The sequence below is a fragment of a genome, unplaced genomic scaffold (genome assembly GCF_019419815.1).
Source record: "Pyrus x bretschneideri cultivar Hongxiangsu unplaced genomic scaffold, Pyrus_bretschneideri_v1 Contig1, whole genome shotgun sequence".
NCBI classification, from domain to species: domain Eukaryota; kingdom Viridiplantae; phylum Streptophyta; class Magnoliopsida; order Rosales; family Rosaceae; genus Pyrus; species Pyrus x bretschneideri.
In genome coordinates, this window is record NW_025999390.1 from 11,497,572 (window position 1) to 11,520,152 (window position 22,581).

Below are 22,581 nucleotides of genomic sequence, written 5' to 3' on the forward strand. Positions count from 1 at the left end.
TGAGTGAGGTATTTTGCTATCTAATCACACAACATGCAGACCCAATTCACATTGAAATTTCTGTGTCCAAATACAAATTAGGAAGGGTGATAATGTTCTTACCCAATTTGGATTTTTTTTATTTCTCTAACGTTGTATGTCATTCTAGATTTTTAGCAATTTGTGCTGATTTTGCATTTTCATTAATGTTGAAATTAGTAAGTTACATAGAATTTTGATATACTGTTAAAGTTATTTTACATAATACACTCCGTATGGTACAAAAACACCCCAAAACTATAGGAAGTGTAGCAAAACCTAAAATATCTACCATGAACTTTTCCCTTGGAAATGTCAAGATTCACAAACCATTCTTTTTTTAGAGAGAGAGAGAGAGAGAGAGAGAGAGCAGTTGACAAGAGAGACAGAACTACTGGTTTGGTTTGAACTTTGATATATTTGCGGCTGCTTCCCCCTGCCACAATTGCCGAGTGTCGTTCCATCGTTTTTAACCTAATTATTTTTATTTGGGATGAGAAGGAACTGGTGCATGCATTTATATACAGTGCAGCGGTTGATGCAGGTTATGCTTAGGGTTTTTTATTATTTAGGTATAAAGTGATAAGTAGGATTTGAACCTAATATCAACACTCAATCACTTTTATTGTTCTTCTATTCCAATACTTTTGAGCAAGGCATGAGTAACCTAAAGTATAAACTTATCATTCACTCCTATTATAATACATGATTTAATAGTATAACTGTTGAAGTATCAAACAACACAATAGAGGCTCGTTTAAAAGTGTTTTAAAAATGACTGAAAATGTTTTGGTGAAAATGTTTTTGAAACCAATTCCTAGTAAAATTCATAGTAAAAATACAAGTGAATCCTGAAAAAGAACTTTAAAGTACTTTTGAACTCAAAAAATCAATATCTTTTGTAACCAAACGAGCTCTTTTTCTTTTGTAACCAAAATGAGTGTCCATAACCTATTTCTTTTATAGAAATTATAGAAACAAGATTTTAGGGAGTTTTAACGAAACATTCCCGATATTGTTCATTTTAACGAAAAAATACAATTTTATTCTAAAAAGTCACGTCTGGTACTATTCACTTACAACACCTTTTTGTCATTTTGATTAAAACTCAAAGTTTTCAAGCTATTTTCATTTGTTTTCCTATATTTCTAATGTCTTTTCCCTTTATATATTAAAAAGGAGAATTATATATGGGTCAATGCATAGAGAATACCAATATGAAAGTGAGTTGTACAAATTAACTCTATCAATAACGTTACTCAGATATAGCATAAAAGAAGGCAATAAGTTATGAATTAGTCAAGGATTAGGTGTTCCTAATTTATCTGATTTGAAAATTTTAAGCCTTTTATGGCATATGTATACAGGTAGCTGTTACTCTAAGTAAACCCACACCAGCTGAACACCAACACCTAAACCCACACTCAACCAAGTTGACAACTGCATGCTTCCTACAGAAAAGAGGGATATAACATACTTGATAATCGTCTTCTAAATGAGGGGTTGAATTCTAATTGAAAGTATTAATCTGCATTTTATATTCTCTCTTAAGAATATGTTTTTTCTTGCTAAAATAATTTAAGAATTTAGAGTTGAACTCGCAGACGTGGAGGTAGTCATATTAATTATATATAACGGATATAAATATACTCCTCCATGCGTGGACATGCAAAACCCTAGCTAGTTGTCCATATACATATCCATGCATGGACCGTGGCAGGAAGAACCGGTCCGATATTCGTATGGCGTGCAACGGCCGGTGGCACAGATTGCAGGCGGCGAGTCAATTCCGAAAAAATGCGCGGCGGCACTCGGTCAAATCAAATGTCACATCCCTTAACGTCTGCAATTAGTGGATTTGCTGGCGATTATTTCATGTTTAATTAATTTTAATTGGTAAGATTAATATATCATTATTTGTCTAAACTCTTCTCCAGGAAGCTTCCTGAGTCTCTGAGTACGTATTTTTCTGTTACACCAAACATACAATCATAAGCCGATCTTTGTTTTAAGCTTTCAGTTCAAAGCCCAGGTCAAAATTGTACCCTAGTCCAAATGATGCCTTACAAGTTGTGTTAGAAAATGTCATTCTCACATGGTTGGATCCATCGCCATGACTATGGTGTAGTGTAGTTAGTCATGGCGAGTATGGTGGAGTTAGTCATTGCGTATCGTGTCCGACTTTCCCACATAATGTGAACAATAGATCATGTCTGGGTTTATCCATATATATGTTCATCGTATATAAATTGAGTCTTATAATTATGCAAATTTTGAATTGTGCAATGCGTCGTGTTTAAAATAAAAATTCTAAATTTTATTAAGGCGTAAGGAAGCTTAAATTAAGACTATCTCTAACCGAATGAGAGCCAGAGGGCTCTCTTTAGCCCTATAGCCCTTCAAGAAATTATATTTTAATGAACAGTGTCATACCATATTTCATACCATCTCCAACCGAGAGGGCCAAAGGGTTATAAGTCAAACATAATTTATTATTTCAATTTAAATACTACAACTTAAATTTAAAAACTACAACTTAAATATTAAAGACTACAACATTTGGAATTTTTTATTACTTTTTAAAAAACTTTTACCCAAAAAAAAAAAATTCAAATCCAACGGCTGCCGCCATCAGCATGACGTCAGTTAGCCGTTGACATTTGAATTTTGGGCTGGCCCAGGGCTGGCTAGCTGGCTCATTTAGGGCAACCGGTTGGCCTGATTTGGTGTTAGCCTAGTGGGGCTCATGAGCCATTTGGCCAAGTTCTCGGTTGTAGACGATTTTCATGTCGTTTTGGACTATTTTCAGCCTTATGATCCTCTGATCGGATCGATTGGAGATGGCCTAAGAGAAAGAAGGGTGTTTGGTTAGGGCAAAAGCCCGGACAATGATAACACGAGTGATTTGACGGTAAAAGAAAATTGAGTGGGACGAGAAGCAAAGCTGCTGGCAATTTGCTTCAAAATATAGTGATGACCTGGTGAAAGATATACGTTCGGTTTTCAAACATGTATACTATCAAGACCATGATCATTTTACCAGACAATTTCGTGTGTGTGTGTGTGTGTATTATACTTTTTTGAATGAGAGAGAGAGGGGGTTGAATTTGCCCTGGCCTCGCATGGGGATGGTTCATTCGATAATAATTAATTAGTGCCACGACATTGACCTTTATTTTATTTTAACTAAAGTGGAAGAAATATAGAGGTAATGTCAAATTAAAATATTTTTTTAGTTATTTAAGAAAATTAAGTGCGTCCATAATTTAGTAGTAAAATAATGAATTAAGTGAAAAAAAATAAAAGAAATATGTAGGCCTGATATTAAAATAAACTAAAATAAAATTGACGTTGTCTTTATATTTAGTAGCGTAGTGAAAAAATATCATTTCATGTAAAATTTTGACATTATGTTTTAAACTAGAAAATCACCTTTTTATTAAACAGTTCACGTAATACTTTTGGCATTTCTCTAAAGATGCTCTTAGCTCAATCCAGCTATATACTTTATTTATTTATTTATAATAAGTATCGTAACGTCTCTTTTTATGGTAATTAAAAACCATTACCAAAGCCGTCCTCCTTAACCAACAGGCTTTTAAATGTGCTTTAAGGCTTTACTTGCTTATTTAATATCACTAATAAAATAATTTCTGCATTTAGTCAACTTAGTTAAGTTCAAGACAAAAACATTTCTCGTAAGCCTAAGCAGAGAAGGTGTGTAGATGTTCATCGAAAACATGAACACCGTACAAAAAGAAGGAAGAGAGAAACAATGGCAGAGCTGGTTTTATGGTGCATCTTTTCGATTTACGCCTTTGTAGCATTGCTACTCCGAGCATGAACAAATTGGAATCAAATATTACTATGAACTACTCAAGTTTTTACATGATTTTGCATATAGAACCCCCCACAAAGCTCGGATTTGTAAACGATGCGTAGCAGTCAAATCGGCTTACGATGATCTACCATGAATGCTTCCGATCGATGCAGGGTAGAAAAATGGTACCCTGCATCTTCGGTCGCATACGTGGTTCTGAGCAATGTGTCTGGTCTGGTCCTTCACAAATAGTATCTGCCTGAGGTAATTCCTAGTGGTTTCGGTTTTGAGTTTGTGTGAAAATCTCAAGTACCAGGCAAGTTGCTGCTGGTGCTAGAGAGGATGATGAAGGCACAGACAACAGAGAGTGAGAAGACAGACACCCAAGTGTTCTCTGTGTACATCTCCATTGCATCAGTGAAGTAAAAACGGGTGCGGTTTTCTGCCCAGTTCCGAAGCCGATCTGCTTCTGCTGCGTACAATGCCTTGCCCTGCAAGTTATACCAGAATCAGTTTTCGCTTGTTTGCAACTACGGATGTCAAAGAATCAATGGCACTGCACTGTTGGCATGACCATAAGTCCTAGATTATACGAACCTAAAGCATCACTAATTTAACTATTTAAGTATCTGAAGAACTCGATTTGTCACAATGCATACAAGGGCAGTAACATCGCGTATCTTACGCAACAAAAGTCAAATAATTACCTGTTCATCAAACCAGCGACCACGTCGCAGCCATGCGGTTACTAAAGCAAGTAAGATCCTCGGAGGTGTCAAGTAATTGATGGCCTTTCCTGTTCCCTTCACAACTCGCATCCGTGGAACTAAAGTTCTAGCTACTGTTTCAGGAAGCTCGCATATGAAGTTAAACATTTGTTTGTTCTTCAAAGAGGAGCCACTGCAAACAAGCAATAGACAATTTCTCAGATCCTAGACGAACAAAACCATTTTCAAAAAAGATTCGGAACTTTATATATTCAGCTCATGAGGTGAACCATCTCGTTTAACAATAAACCTAGAAAATCCATATAAATGAAACAAGACATGCATCCTGAAAATAAAAATTCATCAAGTGTACCTCAGAAGCAGATCTGTAAGAACCATGCCTGGAGATGCGGTGTGCACTCCTACTTTCGACCGCTTGCACTCCTTTAAAAGTGATGATTGAAGCTGTCTAAGACCACACTTCGTTGATCCATAGCTAAGGTTGAAGAGGTAAAATAGCATAAGTATCAACATATAATTGTCACGGATCAGAAATCACAATTGCGAAAAAATAGGTGACAGTTCAACCTCTTCCCACAAAAGAAAAGACTATTATCTATCAACAAGACAAGGTACTCACACAGCTGTCAAAGGGGTACTTGATCCCCCCGAGCCTGCTCCATCCATATTAAATATATGCCCACCTTTAGCCTGATTCATCATTATACGCATCGCTTCTCGAGTGCAAAGTATAGACCCAACCAGGTTTGTCGAGACAATCTGACATAAAATTTGAAGGTTTAAGCTAGATAGTGAACCATTTTGAAATGATTATGCATTGTCAAAATCCTGAAGAACAAATTTCTAGTCACATGAATGTGATCATGTTTTTAATACAGACTCGTGCACATGGGTGCTAGGGTGTGCCTGGAGTTAGGAAGAGAGAGAGAGAGAGAGAGAGCGTGTGTGTGCGGTCTATTGCACTCTCTTCACATAAGAACCACAACATAGAGCTATTGTTTTTGCAAATACCTGCTTAATGTCTTCGTCAGTAAACTGAAGCAAGGGTCTAAATCCTTTATTAGTTCCAGCATTGTTTATCTGTGAAAGAGGTTACAAATTAGATAGTTACAAAGTGATAAGCATCTAATCGATGGTTTCAAAAGATTACCCAAATGTCAATATGACCGAGTTCACTAACAGCAAAATTTGCCAGTTTCTGCACATCGCCGGCTTCACAAACATCACATGCTATGCCAACTACTTTTGCATGTTTCAGGTTCTTGGATAACCCGCCTGCACTGTTTATACCTTCCTTCAGGTTTTCCTCAAGCTCTCTGACAGTTGCTTGCACAGACTCGGGGCTGCCTTGACATGATTCAGTAATCAGTGGCAGTAGTACTATTTATAACACCATAACCATGGCATAAACCTGTACACAAGTTTATACACACACAAATATCATAAATTCAAAATCTAAGTATCACCTTCGAGAAGCGACAACCACACGATCTCCAGAAAGAAGAAATTCACGAGCAAGTGCTTTTCCAAGTCCCCTTGTGCTGTACCAGCCAATCAAAAGACGCAAAATACATGTAAATCATACGTTTCTGCTCTCTTGAAGCCATTATATATGAAAATATTATACAAGATCAATCTTCGTGATACTACGGAATTAAAAAGCCTTCTCCACCAGTCCCACAACTCCTTACAAAATTTATTAAGAAGAAGAGCAAGCGAGAGAGAGTATCTACCTTCCACTGATGACAACATTTTGTGGACCAGCTCGACAGTGATCCTCTAAAACCATGTTAGATCCAACCATAGTTCCGATAATAATTCCACCAAGCCAGCTATAACAAACTAGCTCATTCAAATCACTGTCTCCACCTTCAAAAAAATCCAATAAATTAGAGGTCTACATATGGAACATTACATTTCGGACAGATAATATGAAACTAAATAGTAACATGCTTCTAACCTGACAACTGAAACCCAATTGCTAGTATGACTCCTGTGCTCATCATGGTCACAATATATCTTCCGATTTGAACGGCAGCCTATTGTTAAAGACACTTACAAGCATGTCAGAATCATGATAAACAAGACAACCTTGAAACGATCTATCATTATTTGAAAGATGTCTTTCATAAATCTCACTGAAAAAAAAAAAAACAAAAAAAAAGAAGAAAGACAAAATCTTGAGGCTTAAACTTCGTAGTACAGTCTTGCTTCCCCAAAGTTCAGTGATGAAAGATAAATCTTGAGGGGTTAACTTCATTTCTCCTTTCATTTGTTGATAAGAATTTGAATAACAACCCTAACAGAACAATCATTTCGAAAAAGTTCAGTTTCCTCCTTGGATTTTCTCAGCAACCAAACAACCAAAAAAAAAAAAAAACAAGTTTATGAAAGCTTCAAGCTTCAAAATTTAAAATCTGAATCATTTTCCTCCTTGGATTTTCCCACCCAAAAAATGTTTCAAACTTCAATGGTTTAAAATCCCAAACAAGCTTTGGATTTTCTCAAAAAATAAACAAATACATGCTCCAACTAAACAAATCATAATTAATTAACTCAAAACACTGTTAATTAAACGAAAACAAAGACCAGCAAAAACATTACTCACAGATTGACAGACCTCCTCCAACTTGGCCACCGCGTTCCTGTACTCCTCCCCATCTCTAAGCCCACACCAAAACCCCCCAAAACACTAGATTTCAAAGATTTCAAAATCCCACTCCCACCTCCCTTCTTCAAATTCCTGCACTTTCTCGCACTTTCCTCCTCTCCCTCCTCCGTACCCCCTCCGTTATCCTCCCCCCTGAACGACCTGCACGGTTTCAAGGAAAACCCATTTCGCCCCGCGGGCAGCAGCCCCCCGGACCGCCGAAAACCCTGACCCGATTATCAACTCCGGGCCGGTTCCGCGGTGGTCCTTGAAGTTGAAGTGTTCCAAGCTCTGTGGGCATACGTGGAGCCTCGCAACCATGGCCATTGCAGATAACAACACAGTGGCTAAAGTGCTTCAAAATGTGGCTCCAATATCTTGAGCTCTCTTCCGAATTTTCGTCGAAAAAGCTCTCTACCGAATTTTCGGTTGCAAAAATCATTAAATTAATTTAATCTAATTTGTTTAAAAGACTGATGGAAAACTTACGTTAAATAATAAAATTTAAATTTAAAATTTGGGATGTTGGGTGACGGAAATTGTCTTGATTGCGGAGGAAGATATTATTCGCGGGAGATTTAGGGGGAGGAGAGTGGCAGCGTGCGGGCAAGGAGGTGCGTGATGACCACAAGTTAGGGGAACCTCATCTGCCGAGTGATTGGGTGACACGTGTCGTTGTGGGTCTGTGTCATCGTGTCGCTTTTGCGTTGGCTAGATGGGAAGATCAAAGACGAGTCTTGTGAAACACGGCTCTGATTGAGTGGGTCTTGTGAAACACGGCTCTGATTGAGTGGTGTAATGGCAACTGCTGACCGTTGGATTAGCGAGGGCAGTTTAACACATCATCGATTCGGGCCCAAGTTTGATATTGAAGACAGATTAGGCGCAACCATTTGCAGTTATGTTGGATTGAGCCAAACCATGAATCGTTCTTATTTAAACTTTCTTCTTTCGATCCAGCCCTAAGCTTTTCCGATGGCCAATTTCTTACCTTTAGAAAAAAATTGATGTTATTAACGGGATAAGGAGAATTCAAAACTATTAGAATAATTTAAGAAATGAGGAATTTTAAATCCGGAATGCATGAGTGTAAACCTAACACCATATTTATTAAGATATTACACCACAACCACTAATTTTTTACCCTCTTCATTATTAATTTTTCTTGTGTTTATACTGTATGTTGCTAAAAATTGAAGTGCAGTAATATGGATGAGCCACATGTTAATGTAAGTCCGCCACGCACTCACCTCTCAAGTACATGAATTACACAAGGCTAAATTGATACACATAAATATTTGATAAAATTCCTACCTTCTCCAATGATAGCCTAAACCCGAGAATGTTAGTGAATCTTTTCAAATGCATGTTCTAGATATATGATCTTTGTTTTTAAAAATTTAAGAAATAGCTTTTTGTCCTTTGATTGGAGTAATTAGTGAGCAATAAAAGTTAAATCGTGAAAATAAAATTTTCAAAACGATTGTTCAAACATAATCACAAAAACTAAAAGGACTTTAATTCATCAGATAAAAACTATCTTTCTCTTTCCGTAAAATATTTGACTTAAAGGAAACTTTGTCCAAACTACAAAAGCATAGATTAAGGTTTAGCCTATAAAAATGATTCCTTTTAGGAAAAACCTATAGAAACCTAGATGAAAAATGGAGCTGCTAGGGATTACCTTTGAGGATTTAAGAAAAAGTGCTAAAAGTGTAAAAAGCCAAAAAAATAAACGCGCATACTTCTTTCGTCCAAAAAAATAAAATAAACGCGCATGCCTTGTTTGACGCCTCCAAAATCTATCTCCCTCTAAAACCTCTCTCCCCGGTTTTTTCTCAATTCATTTTCGACCATCTTTCTTTTGTCTGTTGTCTGAGAAGGGGAGAGAGAGAGAGTTAGCAAGAACCCACAAGTATACAGGGGGGAAGGAAGGATGCAGAGGCACCCAGATCAAAGGTCGAGATCCGCCAAGCTCACCACCATCCACGGCTTCGCTCAGTCCGGCGACCTTCTTGGCTTCCAGAAGCTGCTTCGGGAAACCCCATCTCTTCTCAACGAAAAAAATGCCGTTGTAAGATATCCTTCTCTTGTAAATTTGAATTCACGAAATGGGGTTTTTCAATAATTCGATTTCGTGTCGAAAGCTGACGTCTTTGAAATTCTGGGTGCATTTTGTTTGATGGGTTTTGGAATTTGGAATACTTGCCAATTGGGTTGTGCAAATTCAACCCGTTTGATCATGTTTCTTTACCACTTTAATGTAGGATTTGGCTTCTTTGATGGTTAATGTACTATATTTTCTTGTATTTATAGTTGTATGCGGATGTCGGTGCATAAAGGAAGGGAAGTATTGATCTTTTTCTTGGTAAATATATTAGTGGTAGAGCCTGTAACATGGAATGTAGTTGTGGATTATGTACCGTTTGATGTTTTGGGTGGATTGAAGAGAGGCATTGAGCTGGATCTAAGTGTGTTAAACTGTTCGGTGACGGATAAGTCAGTTTCTTTTCAGGGTTGTCATTACTGGTAGATGAGCATTTTCCCTACTGGGTTAAGTTAATTGACTTTCATTTCTAAATGGTCTGTGTTGCTAAATTGAAGATCCGATACCATACCGTATTTAGTTTTTTGTACGCATATACTTTTCTTTGGCCAGTTCATAAACCTTAGTTTTTATAACTACAGAAAGGGTAGTTCAAGAAAGGAATAAAGAAATGTGAGATTAGGAGGTTTTCTTTGAAGTTTTGGTTAGTAAAACGGCAGGGCATTTCTTTTATCATTTGGTGATAATTATGTAGGATAGTATCACTACCATTGGATGTGAACATCAAGTAAGGTTATCTTATCCTCTAATGAATCCTTTGCTTCCCTGAATGCAGATGCAACAAACTCCACTTCATGTTTCTGCTGGTTACAACAGGGGCGACATAGTTAAATTCCTTCTTGATTGGCAAGGGCCGGGTGAAGTTGAGTTGGAAGCCAAGAACATGGTAGGTCTCATGTCTGAATTTTGTATCACCTCAATTGTTTCGAAACTCAATTTTGAAACTGAATTTGTTGTCTTATAATAGATTTCTTATTTGATTTTGGGTGTTAATAACATGTTGAGCTTTGCAGTACGGAGAAACACCATTGCACATGGCAGCAAAGAATGGATGCAATGATGCTGCACGGTTGCTTCTTGTCCATGGTGCTTTTATCGAAGCCAAGGCAAATGTAAGTTTTGTTTCACCCAAGTCAGTTTCTGTTGAGTTTTGGATTTCTAACCATTGTGTCAAAGTGCTACTCATGTTTAAAAAGTCTCTTCCTCTGTCCATGCAGAATGGAATGACACCACTACACCTTGCTGTGTGGTACTCACTTACAGCTGAAGAGTTCTCAACTGTCAAAACATTACTAGAGTACAATGCTGATTGCAGTGCTAAGGACGATGTATTGCTCATTTCATTACTTGCAACATTCATTTTACTCAAGGATAACATCTAAGTATATGCTAATGCTGTCGCCTTTGAATTGTAGGAGGGCATGACTCCTATACATCACTTATCTAAGGGCCGTGCAAATGAAAAGTTGCGGGAACTATTACAATGGCACTATGAAGAGCAGAGGAGAAAAAAAGCAATTGAAGCATGCAGTGAAACTAAAGCTAAGATGGATGAACTTGAAAGTGAGTTATCAAATATTGTTGGTTTGCATGAGCTCAAGGTACAACTACGGAAATGGGCAAGGGGATGCTTTTGGATGAGAGGCGTAAGGCCCTTGGGCTGAAAGTTGGTGTGAGGAGACCGCCTCATATGGCTTTTCTTGGAAATCCTGGAACTGGTAAGTGATGATTGGATCATGAAACCTATTTCTTTAAAGACAAATTGTAATATACCACTAGCATTTTCATAAGCATAAAAAGAAAAAAAAGAGGAATATGCTTTGTTGGGTTACATCTTTGTAGTATAATTATGATAGATATGGTTATTGCTATCAACAGGTAAGACCATGGTAGCTCGAATTCTTGGAAGATTACTCCATATGGTAGGAATTCTACCTACTGATAAAGTAACAGAAGTACAGAGGACCGATTTGGTTGGGGAATTCGTTGGTCACACTGGACCCAAAACTAGGAGGAAGGTAAGACAATGATCATTTTGGAACTATTTATGTTCTAATTTCACACCTCTTGGACGTGAGTGCTCTTCTGTGACACCCTAATTGTAATATTCTGCACAGATTAAAGACGCAGAGGGAGGAATCCTTTTTGTAGATGAAGCTTATCGACTAATACCCATGCAGAAGGCAGACGATAAAGACTATGGCTTGGAAGCATTGGAAGAGATCATGTCTGTCATGGATAGTGGAAAAATCGTAGTCATATTTGCAGGATATAGCGAACCAATGAAACGTGTAATTGCTTCAAATGAAGGTTTCTGTCGACGTGTGACCAAGTTTTTCAATTTTAGTGACTTCACTTCAGAAGACCTAGCAAAGATCCTCCACATCAAGATGCATAATCAGACAGAGGAGAGCTTGTTGTATGGATTTCAGTTACACTCTTCGTGCAGTATAGAAGCTGTTGCAGATCTGATTCGAAGAGAGACAACAGAAAAGCAGTGCAAGGAGATGAATGGAGGTTTAGTGGATACGATGTTAGTGAATGCTAGAGAGAGTTTGGATCTTAGGCTCGATTTTGATTGTATAGATACAGAAGAACTTAGAACAATCACCCTAGAGGATTTACAAGCAGGCCTTCGGGTTTTGTCACAGTGAGGCAGATGTGGCGGAAATTTTGAAATAAACAAAAGGAAACGATCATGTAATCATAAGCATGCAGAGAAAGCTTTGCAGGTGTACCTCAGATTGATGTGAAATATTCGTTTCTCCAGCTCTCGTTCAATATCTACGCGTGGTCACGATGTTCGGCTGCGGTTTACTGCTGGAGATATAGTGGTTTTCAGGATATTCAGAAATTATTTGATTCATTGTTGGCAGGTATTGGTGTAATTGACATTTTCTCTGTGATGGTAGAAAATCCGTTGTTAAAAAACTTTCAAATTTCAATTGCTTGTTTAAAGTTAATGAGGAAAGAGATACATCTTTCACTTACTCGCCCCCTTTATGGAGGAATATTTTTGCTCGTCACCCTTAAGTGATGATAATGCTCAGCATCATATTTATTTCCGTTAGATAAGTTTCATCACGTGTGATGATAATGCTCACCATTCTATTTATCATCGTTAGATGAATTTAAATTTTGAGATATGTGTAGAGGATTAACACAAATCTTAAAATTTAAACTCATTCAAGATGATAAATAGGGTGATGAGTATTACTACCATTTATGGATATAGCAATACTTTCATATTAATTTTTAATTATAATTATCTTAAACTTAAAATGGTGATTGGAATTTTTTGTGGGTCCAAATTTTGGGTTTTTTTCTTCTTCATATTTTCCAAAAAAAACCGAGGAGGTTCAACCACCGCCCTTTTGCTTTGGCCCATAGATTCACTCCCTCGACAAACTCCATTTCCTCGGTGTTTTGTTTATCCAAACACCCCCCAATTCTCTCTCTATCTAGAGAGAGAAAGCATGGTCTCAGCTTCTCTCTCAATTCTCTCCTCCTCCTCCTCGTTTCCCTCCAACTCCGCCACTCACTCCGATGCTTCCTCCACCTCTACCACCTTCAAGGCCAGGCCTTTCGAATCCTCCAAACGTACCCTCAGATTCCCCAAATCCTCAAGGCTCCTTCCTTTCAAGGTCTTCGGCTCTTCCTCTGTCAGCCCAATTGAGGACGGCTCCGCGGAGCAGTTTTTGCAGACCAATTCGATTGCGGATTTCATGAGGTTCAAAAGGGGTGACGATGGCGGCACCGGGGAGCTGCAGACGGCGGTTGTCAGCTACAAAAAGCGGTTCCCTTGGTCGCTTTTGAGGCCGTTTCTTCAGGTATTGTGTGTAAAGTTGGATTCTTTGAGTTGGGTTCTTTTCTTTTGTAAGTGGGCTTGGTTTGTAACTTTGAGTTTGTTCTTCTTTGGTGTTGTAGGTTGATTTGGTTTCGACAATTCACATCGCGGATAGAGAGTATGTATCTTCGAACAATCGTTGTGATTTTTATTGCTTCTTCGTTTTTAGTAGTTTTGCAGTTAGCAGAATTGTTTGATTGTTAGTGAAATATATGAACTCGGAAGCTACAGCGTTATTAGTTCTAAAATATCGATCAAGTGGAAAAGTTGTTGCTCAAACATCGTGCGCGATTTGAGCTAAATAAATGCAATGCTAGTTGTTTGAGAGATGAATTTGGGAAGGGTAGCTTTCATAAAAGTTTTATACGTAACGCTTTCAGGAAAAAGTATTGTACTTTGGATATTAGAGTGCTAATGAATGCATCACAAGAGTGCAAGAGACTTTTAGAAATGGTGCTAGGAAACTGTCTCAACCAAATTTTATTTAATTTCCAGGTACTTTGAGACCCTCCAAAAGGAACTTGAGTCCTATGATTGCGTCCTGTATGAGATGGTGACTAGCCGGGAGAGTTTAGAGAACAGAAGATTCCTTGCTGCCACAAAAAGGCTAAAAGCCAAGGGCTCCCGCTCAAGAGGATTTAACATCCTGGGATGCATTCAGCGACAGATGGCGCGAGTTCTGACGCTTGATTTCCAATTAGACTGTCTTGATTACGAGTCTGAGAATTGGTACCATGCAGATCTCGACTTCGAGACCTTCAAATTGCTTCAGGTATGTATCTTCTCTCTCCTTTTTGGAGGCTGTAAAATGCTTGAGGATCATTGGTGCATCTAATGCCATGGTCATTTCTTTCAGGAAGAAAAGGGTGAAAGCTTCTTCACTTTTGCGAGAGAGATGACTGTTAGATCCACGAAAGCCATGATTCAAACTGTTTCAATTCCAGAAGGCCTTGGTCCCTGGAGATCTAAGCTTTTGTGGGCCGCGCGTGTGCTTCCGATGCCACTTGTTGGCCTTCTCATTATCGGAGGTGTCTGTGCAGACACGGGCAGTCAGGAGTCGGAATTTCCAGAACTAGAAGCCTTGTCTAGGCTTGACTTTGGTGCTGCGATGAAGGTCTTCTTGGCCAAGAGACTAACATCTGAGTAAGTATTTTCCATTAGTTTCGCTTTCTGTCACTTCGTCTGTATGTACAGACTTTCATAACTGATCAAACCAATTGTCAATTGGGTTTTTAATCTCAAAGGGTACTGTGAATTGGTGCTAAATTTTGAATAGGAAAGTTGTTAGCGTGCAGGAAACTCAAAACTAACCCGCATGTATTACTTGGTTAAGATTCACGCAGGCTACAGCCGATGTAGAAGAGAGCTCTGTGATTATTGGTGAGAGAAACAGAGCTGCCATAGATGCTCTCCAAAAAGCAATCGACAGCGGGAACAACAAGATTGCAATACTATACGGAGGGGGTCACATGCCAGACCTGGGGAGACGATTGCAAGAGTTGGAGCTCATCCCTACTAAGGCACAATGGATTTCCGCGTGGTCCATAAGGAAGCAGGATCTGGAGAGCAGTTCCCTTCCATTTCTGAAGAAGATGGCGGAACTATCAGGTTGGCCTTTGAACCGCTACCAGACTTTGGCATTGCTCATATTTTCCACGGTACTCGCACTGGATCTATGGTTTTGGGAGCTCTTTTTTGGCACCGCTGTGAACTGGACGTACCAACTTGCTTCACAAGTTACTGAATATATTGACGGTGCAGGGATGAACTTGTAGAAATAGTCTCCGAATCCCATTGCCCTGATTCTTTATAATTTATATGTAAATACAGTAAAAATCTCTGATTGATATACTGTACTGTTTGGCCAGGCCATTACTGTATGTAAAGAGCAAACCTCAGACTGGCCAACTCCAACCAATTTTAATGGAAATTAAGAACAGTTGTACCTCATTTGCTGTAATTCTTTCGGTTTCGGTCGCGGTTTCAGGTTCACAGTTTCAAGCGCACAAAAAACCATTCTAACCAACCATATCCATTGTTCTTAGTGGATTACGAAAACTTTCAAACCAGAACTATTGCTGAAAGTAAACACAAAGATCTAACTTATCATTCATAGCCAAAACTCAGATAGGAAGCTCATGATCTACTTAAAACGACGAAGACGACACGGAGGCTCTCTTCTTTATTGGAGCAGCCTCAGTAACCTGTGATTCACAAAAAACAACAACAAAGCCTTTTCCCACTAAGTGGGTCAACTATATGAATCCTAGAACGTCATTGCGTTTGGTTCTATGTCATGTCTTCTGTTTTCCAAGTACTAAGTCATTTCTTAGAGTCTCTTCCAAAGTCTTCCTAGGTCTTCCTTTACCCCTTCGGCCCTGGACCTCTCTCCTGTAGTTGCATTTTCTAACTAGAGCGTCAGTAGGCCTTCGTTGCACATGACCAAACCGCCGTAATCGATTTTCTCTCATCTTTCCTTCAATTTTGGCTACTCCTACTTTACCTCAGATATCCTCGTTCCTAATCTTATCCTTTCTCATGTGCCCACACATCCAACGAAGCATCCTCATCTCTGCTACAACCATTTTATGTACGTGTTGATGCTTCACAGCCCAACATTCCTTGCCGTACATCATCGCTGGCCTTATTGCCATCCTATAAAATTTTCCCTTAAGTTTCAGTGGCATACGATGGTCACACAACATGCTGGATACACTCTTCCACTTCATCTGGTTGAGGTCTCCATCAAATTCTCTGTTCTTTTGCAAGATAGATCCTAGGTAGCAAAAGCAGTCGCTCTTTGATACTTCTTGGTCTCCTATCCTCACCCCTAACTCATTTGGACCTCCATTTACACTGAACTTGCACTCCATATATTCTATATTTGACCGACTTAGGCGAAGACCTTTAAATTCCAACACTTCTCTCCAAAGTTTAAGTTTTGCATTTACCCCTTCTTGAGTTTCATCTATCAACACTATATCGTCTGCGAAAAGCATACACCAAGGAATATCATCTAAAATATGCCCCGTTAACTCATACATTACCAATGCAAAAAGGTAAGGTCTTAAAGATGAGTCTTAATGTAACCCCACATGCGATTCACACACCATGGAAAAATTATTAAACTGTAAAATCACGACCACAATCATATAAAATTAAAAATTCTCGTTGTAGGATGTCCGTTTTTATTAAGGAGATGGATTGTCTACCCTCCCATTTTCATACTCTCCCCATACCCTCCTGTGATGTGTGATCACGGTTAAGCCACATCAACATTTATATTAATTTTTTATAGAAATAATAAAACAAAAAGTAATAGGAATACAAAATGTTAACGTGTCTTAACCGTAACCATACAAACAGAAAAGGGTATGGGAAGAATATGGAAATAGAAGGGTAGATAATCCACCTCCTTTTATTGAAGGACTCACATGACATTATAGCAGGTCAGTACGTTTTGTTTTCAGGGTAAATATTGTAATGGGCTTTGAAAAGTGTTTGGTTTCATACCTTCTCTGAAGTTAAACTTGAATCTAACGGCAAAATGGCGAATGTACCTCATCCCACCAGTCCCTGTAGTCTTCCTCCGAATCGCCTTCTCGCTCTAATTATCTTTTTTTTTTTTTTGTTTTTTCACACAACAACTAGCAAAAATCAAAACCAAATTATAAAGAAATTAATCCTTCAACTTTGAAATGGATTGAAACTTTTAGCTGATTAGTGGAGACAAAGAAGGAAGACGACATTTTTGGATCCGGCTGGAAGGGAAGCCGCAGGAGGCGCAGCGGCTCTTCTGGAGGTGAAAGGTCCGCCGCCCGCACCGCACGCACAGCGTGTGGGTCTTGTTCCTTCTCTTCCCGAAGCTCGCCGTGCCTTTGCTCTGTTTTGTTCCACAGAAAAACAGAGGAAAATCAAACAAAGTACATCGAAAAGTTTCAATATTTATGGATAACAAAATAATATTTATACGTAATATCAAATTAGTAACAGATAAACTCACCATTTTTGGTAATTTGGAGAATTTTGAAGCTTATCGCTGTGGGAGGCTGAGTTATGGAGTTTTGTGCTTCACAGTTCATAGCTTGGCGGTGAAGTTCGGTTTCTTATGCTTTGAATTTTTGTTTACGAAAATGCCCTCACCGTGATACTAAATTACTTGATGGAATGGCGCGGTTTTAGCATGACAGCGGACCAGTTGGAGCCCGTTAACTCTCAACGGTGGCAATCAGGCAGTGCACTGTAAATTTTTTCATTTCAGTTTGGCTTGGTTTTAATTGTCAATTTTGTTCAAATGAAAGGGTTATTATATATATATATATATATATATATATATGTATATTTTAACAGATTGAAACGACTTGTATTTCAAGTAATTAACATCATTTACCCCTGTACTTAAGTTGAAGATTTGTGTTCTGCTCCTTTTTGTTAGCTATCACTTGTCTAATAAAATAAAACAATGAAGCTGGATCGTGTGACGATTTAATTCTTCTTTTTTTTTTTAATTTTTAATATTTTTTATTGACCGAGTGACTAGTATTCTATATTATTAAATTTTTATCAAGAATGGATTGTTGACATTAGTGGCAGATCTAGAATTTTAATATTGGGTGATCCTAATTTAAAAGCTCTAAAAAAAATTAGATAAAAAATCTTGAAAAATTAAATGATGAACTACTAACTTTTCATTTACACTGCTACATACTACAACTTGGGATTATTTCCAAAATGAACCACAAGGTTTCATGTTTCAGCATTTTATACCTAAATGATTTTATTTTCAGTTTTTATGACTGGTTTAAAATGAAGCAAACAATGCAAGTGATGCATTATCCTTGATAGTTAGAGCTTTTCCTATTCAACCACGGCGTCCCGGATTCAAACTTGCTTTCTTCTTTTATTTGAAAAATAAGCATACAAATTGTCTTCTATAATTCGAAAACGATGCAAACAAATGAAAATAATAAAAAATGAATAAAACAAAGAGAAGAACATACACACAAACAAGATGAAATTGATAGCAATTAAAAATTAGATCAAAAAAAAGAAAGGAAGAATGAGGAAGCGGTAGAGAACAAAAGGATATAATTTGATTAATTCAACCAAAAAAAAAAAAAAAGCAAAGACGTAAAATAAAGTGATGTGGCTTAATTTTCTAAAAGCTAGAAAACGCCTTGGCCCAAAAACAAACGGCCATAAAGCGAATACTCATTAAATGACGGAATGAAACGCTGTATTGTCGAGCGTAAAAAGTTGAAAAAAGGCTGTTTTCTTCTTCTTCCTCCTCAGGCTGCTCTTTCTAGTTTTCTTCCCCTGTGGCCACTACCATCAAATGCTCAGATTTAGGTGGTTCTCAGTGGTCTTCACAGCCAACTATTTGGACTCTTGGATGGTCCTAGGACCATCTTGGTTCCTTAATAGATCCGCTCCTGATTGACATGGTGCTGATAACATGCTAAAAGTAAAATGCATCAACCTTTCAGAATGGAGATGTATGTCACTACAAATATCGACATCATTAAGAAAGGTAGACATCATACACCCAGCATTTTCGAAAAAATTCCAAGCAAATGATGATCATCAGTGGATGTCATAGCACATGGTCCAAATGCTTCAAGCACATGTGGATTCACTCTTTGATTTGAAATATGGAGGAATATTCCTCTGCTATTTGTGTTCACACACATATTTTATCTTTATTTACCAGTCACTCTCGATCGAATTCTAGTGCAGGTTGATTTCTTATCACTCTTTCTTCCAAAACCTACATGAGAATATGTTTAAAAATAGCGCTTTTCACACTATGATTTTCTCTTTCATTTTATTTTCACTTCCTTCAATTCAACGGCTAAAAAGAAGATAAGCGGATAAAAGAAGTGCAGAAAATTTTGGTCTTTGATAAAACTAGTATTCATCATTGAATGATGGAAGTCTGTCGTAAGAGCTTACCACATCATTCTACTTAATGTTACTTGATTATAGATTAGAAGATTATATTCTAATGCAATATCATAACCAAATTACAGGTGCTGTAGGCCCTACGGTCACACACTTGTTTAACTTTCATACATAATGAAGTTGGAGCCATAGAAAGATAATGACTTGTATGAAATGACAACGTCAAATAACAATATCTTAAAACAATTGTGTAATATCAAATAAAAATATTAAAATACAGGACATTATTTTGTCATCCGGATGACCTCCCTAATGCCAAAATTGGGATTCACAATAATGATCCAGAAAATCTTCTTGGCAATTTTTTTAAATTTGTTATATTATCTATCAAATATGAAACAAAACACATATCCTTAATCTTAAATTTGTTACATTATCTGTGAGATATGAAACAAAATGCATGCTGTATTTGCTGTGTGGCTGCGCTGGCTTGGTCCAACTCGAGGAAGCAGAGTCTATTCGTTTCAGACCTGCCATTTTGGCAGCATACGGTACAGGCGTGTGGAGACAGCGTGTCCAGTCCCACTTTCACAAAAGCACCTTTTTTCAAAAGCACTTATTACCATTCCTTTTCTATTGTTACCATTTTACTCTTAGGTTAGACTAAACATAGTAAATATGACTAGCAAATTCGTTAGCTGATTTACGACATATTTAACTCGACTTTGTGTCTAATTCTCTAAGTTTGCCTATATGTGGCTGTGGGGATTTGTTATGTTGTTTGGAATATCAGAATCCGTCGAGCATCTTCTTTGTAATTTTTTTCTGACATAAAAAACAAAAAAGAAAATGATGTCTTTTACCCGAATACCGTATATAAAAAATTTCATACACATCCCCTTATTCAAACGTGCATATCTTCTTCCAAGTTAGATTGGCATTTGCTCCTGCTATGGAGCCAAGCAAGAAGGACCACCTCCATCCTCTGCTTGCTGATGATTCAGAATCTTCATTGCCGGCAGATCATCGATGTCAACCGAAAAGTCTAAGGCACCGGAAGTTCATACGCAGCCCGGTCTAAACAAATATGCTCTTGCCGGTGCTATATTGGCTTCCACAAACTCTGTTCTATTGGGCTATGGTAACAAGTTACCCTCAATTCCTTAAAAATTTCCTTTGAATTGAAAATACCGCATTATTTTTTCCGACGTAATCATGGAAATGATTATCAAACAATCACAGTTTAACACATTTGTAGAAGATTTTTTTTTTGCTATTTTTTATAAGTTATTTTTGTACATGTCAAATTGTAATTTGTAAGAATGAAAACAAAAAAATGCGCTTTGAATTATGGTACACAAAATTAATAACTAAAGGATGATTATATTTAGGGTTTTTGTTGTTTGCTAAGGACTTTTCTGTTTGTAGATATTGGGGTGATGAGTGGAGCTTCTCTTTTCATCAGAGAGGACTTCAATCTTTCATCAACGCAAGTGGAAATCTTGGTTGGTTCTCTAAATGTATGTTCATTGATCGGATCACTTGCCTCCGGCAAGACGTCGGATATTATCGGCAGGCGTTACACTATAGTCCTGGCTGCGTTAACATTTTTAATAGGTGCACTTCTAATGGGACTAGCACCATCCTTCCCATTTCTCTTAGCCGGTAGACTTGTGGCCGGAATCGGAGTAGGCTACTCCCTCATGATTGCCCCAGTTTACGTAGCCGAGCTCTCGCCAGCCCTCACCCGAGGGTTTCTCACCTCTCTCCCGGAGGTGTTCATCAACGGCGGAATACTGCTCGGGTATATCTCCAACTATGCTTTATCAGGCATCCCACAAAACATGAATTGGAGACTTATGCTTGGACTTGCAGCTTTGCCTGCTATTGCTGTTGCATTGGGTGTGCTAGCAATGCCCGAGTCCCCTAGGTATTTTCTTAGTCAATATGTTTCCTTTTTTTTTTTTTTTTTTTTTTTTTGAGTACATATGTTTCGTATTTTTAAACCTTGATAGTTCCACTGGTATCAATACTTCTATTTTTTTGATACAACGATATTTTACTCTGCATAGATGGTTGGTCATGAAAGGCCGGCTTGACGAAGCGAAGCAGGTTTTGATAAGAACATCTGAAACCAAAGAGGAAGCTGAGTTGAGGCTCAAAGAGATAGCAAAAGCTGCCTCGTTGTTGCATGCTAGTACCTATTCAAACAACTGGCATGGACAAGGGGTGTGGAGAGAGTTACTAGTGAGGCCCACGAAGCCGATCCGCCGCATTCTAATCGCTGCCATCGGAGTCAACTTCTTCATGCAAGCCTCAGGCAATGACGCGGTCGTGTACTATAGCCCAGAGGTCTTCCGAGAGGCCGGAATTCACAACAAAAGGCATCTTGTGGGAGTCACAATCCTCATGGGCATTGCCAAGACTTTCTTTGTTTTGGTTTCGGCACTCTTCCTGGACCGGTATGGACGACGACCCCTTTTGCTGTTAGGCTCTTTCGGCATGGCGATCTCATTGGCGGCTTTGGGATTTGGGTCCAAGTTTCTTGAGTACTCAAGTGAGAAGCCTGAATGGGCTATTGCGCTTTGTGTGGTGGCTGTTTGTTCTGCGGCTTCTTTCTTCTCGATCGGTCTTGGGCCCATCACATGGGTATATTCGTCGGAAATATTTCCCATGAGGTTGAGGGCACAAGGCTCGAGCTTGGCCATCGGAGTGAACAGATTGGTGAGTGGGTTGGTGGCCATGACATTTCTGAGCATTTCTAGGGAGATTACATTTGGAGGGATGTTTTTTGCGCTTGCAGGAGTAATGTTGGTTGGCACTATTTTCTTTTACTTCAATTTGCCAGAAACCAAAGGGAAGAGCTTAGAAGAAATTGGGGCTCTATTTGAGGACGAGGGGGACGAGCATCAAATGCTTCTTTCTTAGCTGAAAAAACTGTTCACAGTTGACCGCAGGGATTAGCCCAAGCGGTGAAAGTAGGTCGGAAAATGAGTGAGGATTAAATTAGATTAACCGCTTGATTTTTTTTTTCTCACTGTAATATAAAAAAAAAGATGTATAAATTGCATATTCAACCTTTCCAATGGGCAATTAGTTCTCAAGGCATCTAATGTCAAATGGGTTGCAAAAATGATGTGTTATTTGGATACCGACTCTTATTTTGTTGAACTATTTTATATTCAGCATTTAGTTGTGTTATTTGGATACTACTTTCTCAAATTCAAATACCAAAATTACTAAGCAGTTAATAATATTATATACATTAAGGGGTAGATACTTGCACAACAAATCTCATCATCGGTTCTTCGCTACTTTAGAAACAGTTTAGAAGGTGATTAAGAGATAGTCAAAATTATTTTATAATTTTTGACAAAAATTTTAAGTGCTTTAAATGAGAACATAATCACATAAAGTGTTTCTTTGTCCAAAAAATATCACGTAAAGTAACTTTGCAGAAAAGCATATTATGTGTGCTTCTTCCTATAAGAGCAACTCCAGCGTTGCTGG

The 22,581-nt window shown here is 38.2% G+C and overlaps 3 protein-coding genes and 1 pseudogene across 3 annotated transcripts; 3 read left to right on the forward strand and 1 right to left on the reverse strand.

Moving 5' to 3' along the window:
• Positions 1–3,859: 3,859 nt before the first annotated feature.
• On the reverse strand, positions 3,860–7,816 carry LOC103962968 (probable chlorophyll(ide) b reductase NYC1, chloroplastic). The gene is given in 12 exon segments (XM_009375745.3): positions 3,860–4,329; positions 4,546–4,738; positions 4,919–5,041; positions 5,186–5,325; positions 5,578–5,646; positions 5,717–5,909; positions 6,033–6,107; positions 6,300–6,435; positions 6,527–6,605; positions 7,175–7,239; positions 7,242–7,443; positions 7,445–7,816. Coding segments are annotated over 12 exon segments (1,560 nt in total). The 5' UTR covers positions 7,544–7,816; the 3' UTR covers positions 3,860–4,143.
• Positions 7,817–9,019: 1,203 nt separating this feature from the next.
• LOC103962967 (protein CbbX) lies at positions 9,020–12,313 on the forward strand. The gene is given in 8 exon segments (XM_009375744.3): positions 9,020–9,290; positions 10,099–10,209; positions 10,337–10,435; positions 10,541–10,651; positions 10,739–10,940; positions 10,943–11,041; positions 11,202–11,341; positions 11,441–12,313. Coding segments are annotated over 8 exon segments (1,437 nt in total). The 5' UTR covers positions 9,020–9,152; the 3' UTR covers positions 11,978–12,313.
• Positions 12,314–12,647: 334 nt separating this feature from the next.
• On the forward strand, positions 12,648–15,120 carry LOC103962966. The gene is made up of 5 exons (XM_009375743.3): positions 12,648–13,153; positions 13,251–13,288; positions 13,666–13,942; positions 14,027–14,313; positions 14,504–15,120. Exons 1-5 carry the CDS (start codon positions 12,800–12,802, stop codon positions 14,943–14,945), a joined length of 1,398 nt encoding a protein of 465 aa, XP_009374018.2. The 5' UTR covers positions 12,648–12,799; the 3' UTR covers positions 14,946–15,120.
• A 4,879-nt stretch (positions 15,121–19,999) lies between these two features.
• LOC103963012 lies at positions 20,000–22,251 on the forward strand (annotated as a pseudogene).
• The last annotated feature ends 330 nt before the right edge of the window (positions 22,252–22,581 follow it).

What these genes read in the sequence shown, in the direction of transcription:
- LOC103962966 (XM_009375743.3), top strand. Translation starts at nt 12,800, where the DNA reads ATGGTCTCAGCTTCTCTCTCAATTCTCTCCTCCTCCTCCTCGTTTCCC. An exon ending in TTTTGAGGCCGTTTCTTCAG is followed by an intron (nt 13,154 to 13,250) that starts GTATTGTGTGTA and finishes TTGGTGTTGTAG; the next exon opens with GTTGATTTGGTTTCGACAAT. An exon ending in GCCAAGAGACTAACATCTGA is followed by an intron (nt 14,314 to 14,503) that starts GTAAGTATTTTC and finishes TACTTGGTTAAG; the next exon opens with ATTCACGCAGGCTACAGCCG.